This window comes from Syngnathoides biaculeatus, chromosome 11, assembly GCF_019802595.1.
Source record: "Syngnathoides biaculeatus isolate LvHL_M chromosome 11, ASM1980259v1, whole genome shotgun sequence".
Lineage (NCBI taxonomy): Eukaryota > Metazoa > Chordata > Actinopteri > Syngnathiformes > Syngnathidae > Syngnathoides > Syngnathoides biaculeatus.
The window spans coordinates 10302578-10313793 of record NC_084650.1 but is presented as its reverse complement, the minus strand read 5'-3'; the positions used below and the strand labels follow the sequence as shown (position 1 = coordinate 10313793).

General features: G+C 46.1%; 1 protein-coding gene across 2 annotated transcripts; it reads left to right on the top strand.

The window, feature by feature from the left end:
- Window positions 1-2557: 2557 nt before the first annotated feature.
- LOC133508384 (eukaryotic peptide chain release factor subunit 1) lies at window positions 2558-11073 on the top strand. 2 transcript variants are annotated; one of them, XM_061834331.1, is made up of 11 exons: window positions 2558-3107; window positions 3467-3576; window positions 6270-6445; window positions 7012-7151; window positions 7241-7379; window positions 7508-7698; window positions 8992-9121; window positions 9267-9440; window positions 9511-9575; window positions 9651-9798; window positions 10043-11073. In XM_061834331.1, exons 1-11 carry the CDS (start codon window positions 2931-2933, stop codon window positions 10123-10125), a joined length of 1533 nt encoding a protein of 510 aa, XP_061690315.1. In that variant the 5' UTR covers window positions 2558-2930; the 3' UTR covers window positions 10126-11073. The 2 variants fall into 2 exon arrangements, with proteins under 2 accessions (XP_061690315.1, XP_061690316.1); XM_061834332.1 differs by lacking the exons at window positions 2558-3107; window positions 3467-3576 and adding an exon at window positions 3634-4281.
- Window positions 11074-11216: the final 143 nt, after the last annotated feature.

Sequence of the window (11216 nt, the reverse complement as noted above, 5' to 3'; positions counted from 1 at the left end):
CAGAGAGTAAATGCTGCCTAATTCCTTCGGAGAAGCTAAAAGGTTTCTTGTCGAGAGCTGCGCCGCTCGCAGTCAAGTAAGTGCCATCGCGGAGAGCTCGTCGAAAATCAACAAAACGCTTTTTGGTCGAATCAGTCCTGACACGGCTCTGTTCAAGTCTTTTCGACGCACATCGGGGTATTATACAAGGGTGGACGGCGAACCCCCCCTCCCTACTATTCCCGGGGGGATTGGAACCCAGCTCTGTGGAGGGCAGTGGAAGCGCTTGTAATTTTGTGTCCGCGTCACAAGATGGGAGCAAAATGCTGAAAACAAAGATGTTAAAGCGCCAACGACATGCATCACATAGTGTATATGTTGCAAAAAACAAATTATAATCAGTCCTTAAAATTGCTCAACGTACGCAAACATACATCACGTGAGCCTCATCGGTTGTCGTCGTGAACATAACTAGCCGAAGAAACATCCGAGCGTGGGCAAACGCTACAACTCTACAGTCACTATTGTCGTTAATATCACCTTTGTAATAAATATTAGCAGATAAGCAAAGCCGCAGCGAACACCAACAAAACCGGACATCGAGAATGGGAAAAAAAAAAAAAACAACTTAGCATTGAATTAAACTGAACAAAACACCAAGATTCCACTAGAGAGAGAAAGTATTTTTGTATTCATCCATTTTTGTGTGCGCGTGTGCTTTGGGAACACAAAAAAACAGTGCAAAGAGATGGGATTTTCAACAAATATGGAAGGAAAATCTCGGGGGTTACCAATCTATGCAAATTTGTAAATGCAAAACTCGCGATATCACATCTGGGAATGTATTAATGTATGAAAGTGTAGCGATTGAACGTTTCCTTTCTAGTTTCCGCTCCAACTGTGCGGCGTGTCCTTGAAAAGCCGCGACAGAGCCGAGCTCCACCTTCAATCGCCCCTCGGCACGACTCAAGCAGATGGCCAGAGGTGGAAAAAAAAAAAAACAAATAAAAAATAAAAGAAAAGTGAATCGAGCGCCGGGCAGATGTCCCCAGTCACGTGCGCCATAACGCTTCCATATGCATTCTCTAAATAAAAGCTGACGACGCTGGAACACGTCCTTGTTGAATACATATCACGCGCCACGCCATGCGAGGAAAAGCACTTGTAAAGCATCCCCAAAGTGTGCGTCGGTGCAGACGGAAAATGTGCGCGCGTGACCGAAGTGGAGGCGCTGAAACATTTGACCGCGGGAAAAGTGCGGGTGTCGGATGGGGCCAAGTCCTCCCGGGGCCGCAAAGTCCCCGTGACATGAAGCTGTGCCGTTCCTCGTCTGGAATCGAACACACGCCGCCTATTCCCGAGCCACAGATGATCACAGCTCTAATGGCTGACGCGTGGTGAAAAATTGGCTCGCATACAAATGCTGCAAAGTCATTTTCACAAACTGTCGGTGTCGTAAACCTGGTCAGTGGGAAAGAAATAGTGACAGCAATGCCAAGTCGTCCGTCCGTCCGTCCGTCCGTCCGTCCCTCCCTCGTTTGGGGCGAGCTGAGAATACGGCACGGACCGTTTGCAGATAATCAAAGCAGTCATGTTCAGCAAATGGCGACGTGATACACTATCGGTAAAGAACTCGATTGCCACGACAACCTTTCCCCCAATTCCTCACTGAGCAGTGCAAACGAATGCGTCTCTGCATCCACGATGCGCCTTCCTGAATGAAAAAGAATATTTTGTGTTGATCGGTGCTGACATCTAGCGGTGCATATTTGTAGCAGTGCCAGCGTTTGTTTGCGCAGACTTTTTATTTTGAACTGTGGAATGCCTTATCGTTGACTTCTATGGCTACAAACATTTGAGAGCACAGTTGAGAGGTTGCGGGTTCAATCCCGGACTCGCATCTTCTCCCTCCTGCCTGCGTGAGTTTTCTCCGAGTGGGCACTCCGGTTTCCTCCCGCACCCCTAAAAAACATGCATCAACTGGACACTCTAGATCGATTGCAAGTGCGACAGTTGTCTGTCTTTATGTGTTCGGTGATTGGCTCGCAACCAGTTGAGAGTGTGGCCCGCCGCTGGCCCGATGATACCTGGGATTGGCTCTGGCGCTCCCCCGGCCCTCGTGAGGATAAGCGGCTCAGAAAATGGATGGATATTTTATATGCTTTTTTGAAGTCTCATTATCCACAGTTCCCTGTTGATTTAGACAATTTTGCAACTCTGAATCTGAAAACGATTTTTTTTCCCCCCTTGTTCAAGGTTGTCAGCAATTTACTATGCAAGAATCCCAAACTGTATTCAGTGTAAATTGAATTTTAGAAATTGATGAGATGAAGTACCTGTGCTTTGAATGTAATATCATTATTCAAAATCCAATGAAACTCCGCTGAAGCAAAAATCCCTCTACAAAACAAAAACAACAAAGAGTTCCAAAGTTTATTGACGCTAAATTTGTTGTTGGGCGGTGTGATCAATCTGTAAAAAGAACATATATTTAACTCGCCTACTCATGGAGCACAGACACAATATATAACAATATTGGGAATAGATTCGAAGTATTTTAAAGTCGCGCCTGACTTGTCCAACCATCCTCTGAGCCGCTTATCCTCATTATATAACAAGACACGGTACCTAACCTAAATGCCTACCAATTGTTCCCCCACAGCGATATTAACGTGTTCAATGAGTCAAAGGTGACGAACGTCGAAGGTGCTTCCATCCCTTGGGCTGTTCTGTCGGCGGCCCTTGGACGAAAAGGTTCGGACACATCGAAGAGCCCCAACGCGTTCAAGTCCATCTCCCAGAAGGCCACGCTCCAACGCGTTCAACTCCATCTCCCAGAAGGCCACGCTCGACGCGCCCGCTCCTCTATGACGCGACCTCGCCACGACTCGTCCAATGGCCGCGTCGAGCGTCGAGATTGACGCGCACGTCGCGTCCTCCCATTGGTTTCCATGCGGTTTCCAGGAAGTGAACGCCGCCGCTCGGAACCGCCCCCTACATGTGAGCCCAGGCGGCGGCACCACGCGCGGCGTGCGGAGCAGAGAAACCGGCAGGAAAGGCGGCGTCATCCCTCGGACCACCGACTCGACGTAGAGGAGAAAACAGCGAGCGGAGCGGCGTTGTCCGAGGCAGGTACGGCATTCCTTTGGATTTCGTTCGTGGCGACACCGCACTCGCTGTCTCGTGGAACTGGGGGGTGGGGGGGGGGAAGTAGGTCGAATGAGGTAAGAAGAAGAAGAAGAAGAAGACGGGTGGACTTTAGGGCCTGGCAGACTGCAGGCCTGCTAGCTCTCCGCGCATTTGACTGAGCGAGAGAGCCGGGGAAGAGGCTCTCGTCTGCGGTCAGTCGGAGCTCCCACCGCTGGCCCGGCGCCTTAAAGAACACCGCACACGACTGTGGATGTGTGTCGAGCTTCTATTCTTGTTGTTCTTATTTTACTCGTGACAAGCATTGTAGCCTATTTATGCTCCTTTGCCTACGCTGTAGGTGCTGAACAACCCCGGCAGGAAGATGGCGGACGACCCCAGCGCGGCTGACAGGAACGTGGAGATCTGGAAAATCAAGAAGCTGATCAAAAGTTTGGAAGCTGCCCGCGGGTAGGACGCGCTGTGGGTGGGTGGGTGTTTGGATGGGGGGGGGGGTTGTCCGCGTGACGGGCAGCTTAGGCAGGCGGTGAACGGGTCGTTCCGCTGCCGGGGATATCGCGTCGACGTGCCCGGTCGCAACAGCTGGACATCCGCGACGAAGGGCCGACTTTGGGAGTGGTTAGCTTAGCATTGCTAGCTGGCTCGTCAATGGAGGGGAAGGGGGGGCGGCGTCGTCGTCGTCGCACTTCGCCGGCCTGGAAAAGAACGTTTGCAACTACGTGAGCACCTCGACGGTGACACTTTTCGATGTTCGCACATGAAGGGAAGCTAAAACGCGTCGAGGCCGGCGTCTGGGATGGCAAGGGCGATGCTCAACACGTCCGTTAGAAACGTCATCCGTGTGGAGGGAGGCCGCCATGGGTGTCTTTACCGAGGTAGCGCTTGATGAAAACGGGAGCTCGGTTATTTTCCAGTCCAACCTACTTTTTCCTTCCAGTACGCGATGCCAAGCGGCTATCGTAACCAGCAAGTCTCATTTTATAACTGTAGCGTCAACATCACGAAACTGTTTCGCCTGGAATGAAAAAATTAGCGAATCGGGTTTGTAGATGGTCTCATGTTGGACCAACAGAAGCTTTTTACATCCAAGTTGCTCGGTCGTGGTCGTCGGGCCTGCTTGTGCGGCTGTGGAGGTAGAACTGAACTATTTTACAGGTACGATGTCCCCCCAAAAAATGTTGAATATTGGGGGAAAGTCCACTTATTTACATAACTTTTTAAAAAGTCAAACGTATTTTAGTCCCCTCCCCACACACACACACAGAAATGTCTCAAGCCCTTTTGTTCTCCATTTTGATTATGGTAGACAAATGAAAAAAAAAAAAAGCCAAATTTTGTACTTCACAAAATTAAAATATTTCATGTAGCCTTCTGAAACAGCGTATTGCATCAAAATGCCCTGAGCACTTTGTTTGGCCTCATTTTGGGTGAATAAAAGCATCAAGGCGGCGTGGAATGGAGGTGATCAGCCTTTGGCGCAGTTGAGATTTGATTGTAGCACAGCTCGCCTTCACTCCGTTTGCATTTCAGGGGAGTTCTGTTCCCTCAGCTTTCTCTTGACAATTCGCCAACAATTTTCAACGGGGTTCAAATCTGATGAGTTCGCCGGCCAGTCAAGTCCTTTTGTTTCAGTGCTGTGAAACCAGCTGTTGGTACGTTTGGTTTCAAAAAGCTCGCGGGAAGCGTCAAGTGCTCTGAAACGTTTTGGTAGACGCCTGCGTTGACTCTGGACTTGAAAATAAGAGGAAAGACCCACGCCAGCAAATGATGCGGCTCACCAAACCACGGCGGGCTGTGGGAACGTCGCACCGGACACGAAGCGGCTCGACTTTGGTGCTTCTCCGGTTTTCCTCCAGACGCTGGTACACTACTTTGATTTCCAAATGAAATGCAGAATTTTGCCTTCATTTTTCTTGGGACCGCTGGGCAAGAGACCAGAACTTTATTGCTGGAGCTCAGCACTGATGCTTCTCACAATGTGTTGTGATGTAATATAACCAAGTTCCACTTTTTGAAAGTATAGAAATGAATGGACCGTCCCTTGATATTCACTTTTTTTTTTTTTTTTTTTTTTTGGAACATACCTGTCCTCACTCCTATGCGATTGAAAAGTCAACTTTTTACCCGTCCTATACCTTTTTACCCTCTCACCAAGTATACTGTAGTACTTCTGACGCCTTATCTATTGTCTATTCATGTAACACAAATGTAATTATCTAATATTAAAGCTGTTAACAGCTCATTGCCTAATACAGCTGGAAACAGTAGCCCGGTTTTGCGTGCATTCCGGTTGAAGAGCGCCGGTAAATTGTTTACATGTGACGTATTCTGGTGTACTGTATACATGTGCATGCGATGTCATCAAAGCAGTTGTGCGACATAAACGTCACGATTTATATCTGCAATGGTCTGTCTAGCAGAGTAGTTATAACACAACTGCTTGGTAACAGTAGTACTGATTCCAAGTAGTTATTCATACAGACTTGGCCCATTTATTTCTAATGAGGTGTTTATATGGATCATTTTAACGCCGTTTGGCCTTCTTCTTGGATTCGCTTGTCACGGTTTGACACTCAAATCATCTTTTCCCATTGAAATTAACAAGAATTCGCGCAATCTATTTCAGACCTTCTAAAAGTATGAACGCTGAAAAAAAATGAATGTATTTTAATTTTATCAGAAAATTGCATTCTACAGTATTACTCTTAGTAAAAATCATACAGTCTAACATCGATACGGAGATGACGATGTGGTCTGTATACGCGTCACTCCAGACTATGTGTTCGGGTATATAAAGGACGAGATTGATCTCTTGTTCTATATATATAATTTTTTTTTTTTTGCTTTGGGATCTGGCATTGAAATCATTTTTTATTTTTTTATTTTTAGTATTCCAGTCATCTTAAATTGGGAGTGGCAATAAACACTGATGCTAGCTTTTGGCCTCTTTTCAGGAATTGTTCACTATGTGCCAAACTGCTGCTTGTTGTTAACTTTGCTGCTGTCATCTGGTCCTCGTAATTACATTTTTTTTTTTTTTTTTTGCCCAAGAAAAAAAAAAATCCTAACTGAAAAACTCAAGGCCGGTCACTTGTAAGTCCAAGTACGAGTGCACGCTAACATTGATGTCGTCCTTTTCCCAGTAATGGCACCAGTATGATCTCCCTGATCATCCCACCTAAGGACCAGATTTCCAGAGTGGCCAAAATGTTGGCTGATGAGTTTGGCACTGCTTCCAACATAAAGAGCAGAGTCAACAGACTTTCCGTTCTCGGGGCCATCACCTCTGTGCAGCAGAGACTAAAGCTCTATAACAAGGGTAAGAAAATACAAACGCAACGCCCTGGAGTCTTTCATTTAAATTGATCGTGAGTCCATCCATCCATCCGTTTTCTAAGCCGCTCATCCTCGCAAGGGTCACGGGGACACCGGAGCCGATCCGAGCTAGCATCGGGCAAAAGGCGGACTCCGGCCAAATATTTGAACACTTGAAGACTATTCATGATAACAAATACATAATCAGACGTGTACAGCGTGTGTGTGTTTTTTTGCAGATAAGAATGCAACGTTACCTTGTAGATGCTTCTAGTCCACACGCTACTTTTTTGTCATTCAGTTAAGTTGTGCTCGAAGACAGGTTGACTGGCTGTGCAGAGAAAGTGGGGCAAAAAGGACGAAGCAACTCGTGATGTACTGCTCAGAGCTACGCTATGATTTCCCAAGATATAAAATTATGTAAAAACCTTGTGGGAAACACTCCATCTGAATGAAATTGTTACACGTGGCATGAAGGTGAAATCATTGCATAGCTGAGACTGCAAAATTTGACATTTCATATTCATCTAAAAACGGCTCATTTTTTATGGATTCTTTGCTTCTCTACAGTGCCACCCAATGGCTTAGTTGTGTACTGCGGCACCATTGTGACAGACGAAGGGAAGGAGAAAAAAGTTAATATCGACTTTGAGCCTTTTAAACCAATCAATACTTCGCTGTACCTCTGCGACAACAAGTTCCATACTGAGGTGAGTGTTTGCCCCTTTTTGTGTAGCTGGGATCTCATTTTGAATTTGTACCGATTGTGGCGCTTTTCCACGTTTGCTGGTGAACGAAGGCATTGACGGCCCTGCTCTCGGATGACAGCAAGTTCGGCTTTATCGTGATCGACGGCAGCGGGGCGCTCTTTGGCACGCTGCAGGGCAACACCAGGGAGGTGTTGCACAAGTTCACCGTGGACCTACCGAAGAAGCACGGTACCTCGCCGCAGTGCTCCCACAAACGACATCCGTGTTTTACCTTCGCTCCAACCCATCAAGCATTTGAGTAGCGTATTTTCTTTTGTTTCTCCTCCACCAATCGCGCGCACTCCGCCTTTTTTCAGGCAGAGGAGGACAGTCAGCTTTGCGTTTTGCTCGTCTAAGAATGGAGAAGCGGCACAACTACGTGAGGAAAGTGGCTGAAACGGCTGTCCAGCTCTTTGTGTCCAACGACAAAGTCAACGTGGCGGGGATGGTTTTAGCTGGTTCTGCCGACTTCAAGACTGAGCTCAGCCAGTCTGACATGTTTGACCCAGTAAGTCCGTTCTTGTATCATCATCATCTCTATGTTGAGTTTTACTCAGTTACCATTTCTAGTTGTGGATGCTGATATCGTATGTTCTAATTAACTCTGGGTCACTTGGTGACACCACATCTGTGTAGATCATAAATAACATTGTCTGGTTTCTATAGAAATGAAAACAATGTTTGAAGTGGTTTCATATTCTTTGAGCGCACTGAAAGTCACAATTTTATCCATCCATTTTCTATCTCTTACTGGTGGTTGGGTCGCGGGGGTGCAGTAGTTTTAGCAGGGACGCTCAGACTTCCCTCCCCCCCCAGCCACTTCATCCAGCTCTTTCTTGGGGATCCCGAGGCTGAGATACGTAATCCCCTCCGGGGTGTCCTGGGGTCGTCCCGGGGTCTCCTCCCGCTGGGTCGTACCCGGAACGCCTCGGCAGAGAGGCAGCCGGGATTCATTCGGATCAGATCCCCCAGCCAACTCATCTGGTGATTGTCACCCTAAGGGAGAGGCCGGACACCCCGCGGAGGAAGCTCGTTTTGGCCGTTTGTATCCGGGATCTTATTTTTTCAGACTCGACCCACAGGTGAGGGTAGGAATGTCGATTGATTTGCAAATTGAGAGCTTCGCTTTTCAATTTAGCTCCTCCTCGGCCACATTGGACCCAAACAAAGGCTATCGATGTGTCGTTCCATTTTTCCTGCACTCGTGAACAAGACCCCAAGATACTTAATTTCACCACTTGAGCCAGGATCTCATCCCCGACCCGAAGAGGGCACGCCACCCTTTTCCGACAGGACCCACGGTCTCAGAATTGGAGGTGCTGATTCTAATTCCAGCTTCTTGGCACTCTGCTGCGAACCGCTCCAGTGACAGTTGGAGAAAAACGGACTGATGAACAGTGGACGACTGATTAGCACATCTGCCTCGTAGTGTCGAGGACCTGGGTTCAAAGCGTGTGGAGTTTGCATGTTATCCCCGTGTTTGTGTGAGTTTTTTTTTGTTTTGTTCTTTTGGTACTCCAGTTTCCTTCCACATTCCAAAAACATGCATGGTAGGTTGATGATGGCTCTGAATTGCCCAAAGGTGTTTGTCTGTGTGTCCTGCAATGCTGGTGACTAATTCATGGTATGCTCCGCCTTTTTCCTAGAATCAGATGGGATTAGGCTCCAGCGCACCCCAATCACTCGTTTAGGATAAGCAGTACGGAAAATGGATGGATTGATTAATTTATTGATTGACATTGTCACTCTTTTTTTTTTTTTTTTTTTTAACAAGTAGACGTTTCTGTTTTTTTAAAAAAAGAGGTTACAGGCCAAAGTTCTGAAGTTAGTGGACATCTCCTATGGCGGAGAAAATGGTTTCAACCAGGCCATTGAGCTGTCAGCAGAGGTTCTCTCCAATGTCAAGTTCATCCAAGAAAAGAAACTAATAGGTGAGTTTTGTTCGACTGGCGAAGTCAACGGGAGAAATAAATGCTCGAGATTGTCCTAATCTTTGTCTATAATAATAATAAAAAAAAAAAACCCAAATCCACACATTTGTAAGACTTTTTTTTTTTTGTGTGTGTGTCTCCCCAGGACGATACTTTGATGAGATCAGTCAGGACACTGGCAAGTACTGCTTTGGCGTAGAGGACACACTAAAGGCCTTGGAGATGGGAGCAGTGGAGATCCTGATAGTCTACGAGAACTTAGACACCATGCGTTACATTTTACGTGTGCACGGGGCCGAGAGCAACGGAGCCGAGAACGGTACGCGGAGACCGCCTGTGCCAAAACATCCGAAAAAGCTCGTGCTGAATGTGTTTTGTTCACTTCCCAGATGAGAAGACTTTGTACTTAACGCCAGAGCAGGAGAAAGACAAGTCTCATTTTACAGACAAGGAGGTGAGGAACCGAAGACGCTTACCTAAAGGCGCGTCCGGTGAAACGCGTTCAATCCCTCTCACGTTGTTTTGACAGACGGGGCAAGAACACGAACTGATCGAGAGCATGCCGCTGTTAGAGTGGTTTGCCAACAATTACAAGAAATTTGGAGCCACGCTGGAAATAGTCACGGACAAAAGCCAAGAAGGATCTCAGTTTGTCAAGGGCTTTGGTGGCATCGGGGGTGAGCACCTTTCAGTCCCGCCAGAGAATTCAACTTCCTAAAGAAAATGCTGACAAATTGGAAAAAGTTAGGCACGCTCAATAAGTTTGGATTTTTATGAGTCGAAGTATGTCACGAAACAAATGGCCAATTTTTAAATTTTAATGATTGAAATGCGTTTGCTCTGTAGAAGTCATGACCGTGAAGAACTTTGTGACAAAATGGACGTTTGTTAATGTGATATATTGAAATTTCCTCCCTCCAGGTATCTTGCGGTACAGGGTGGACTTCCAGGGTATGGAGTACCAAGGAGAGGACGACGAGTTCTTTGATTTGGATGACTACTAGGTAGTCGGGGACTGATATATTGGGAGAGAGGAGAAGGGGAAAAAAGGAAAGAAAAAAAAAAAAAAAAGAAGCAAAGGAATGAATGAAGAAAGCAAAACGCCGCCTCTCTTGCAGCAAGTTAGCGGCTCAACAATGTTGACCACGTAAATGACAGCCAATTTACTTGTCGAATACACAACCTTGCACATACATTTCATCTGTACACACATTGAAGTACATGGCACAGGCTGAAGAGGAGTGCAAATTCATTTCTTCCGGAGATGGAGAAAGCCTTTCCTGAATAAATCCCTGCCTTAGAGTGCTGGTTCCTTCCCCTAGTTGGATTGGACTCAACTCCTTTTTGTCCCTTGTCGCGCCCCCTTTTCCCCTCCCATTTTAAACGAACGCAACAGCAGGTTCCCAGATTTTCTGCCCTCAACAACACAGTTGGAAGATGAACATTTGACTGTACAAGTATACAAAAAAAAAAAAAATGTTCCTTTTCTCCCATCCCGATGGTTTCCCCTCCATGCTTGTTTTTTTTCCTTTTCATTTTTTTTTTTTTTTTTTTTTTTACTGGCAACTGCTGCTGTTGTATTTTATGAGCGTGGGGGATTTTTTTTTTTTTTTTTAAAACCTGGGTTTCTGTAGAGAAAGGGGGACAACGTATTAAAATTTGAACTGCTGAGAAAACCATTGCTACCTCCTCATCTCCTGTGCTCTCAAACTTCTCCCGTCAGCCTGGCCGTCTTCTCCAAGAAACCTGAAGATTTTTATTTCCGTGTCGTCAGATGTGATGTATGCATGACTCCACAGCAATTCCAGTTGTTTCAATCATCATTATGCAACTTTTTTTTGTTGAAAATGAATGTCTTTCCAAAATTCCAGCAGCAGAAATCCAAGTTTTGGAAGTATTCCTGGTTTGATTTGCTTTCCTACCAACATTAAATCGCTCCTGTTTTTGACTTATCAATCCCAATATATATTCCACTGGTGAGATGTTTGTATTTCAAATGTACCTTTTCAAGATTGGAATGCAATTATTTTACTGGCACTTTTAAAGAACTGCCAACATTTTTTTTTTTTTTTTTTTTGTGGTGAAAACTGCAAGG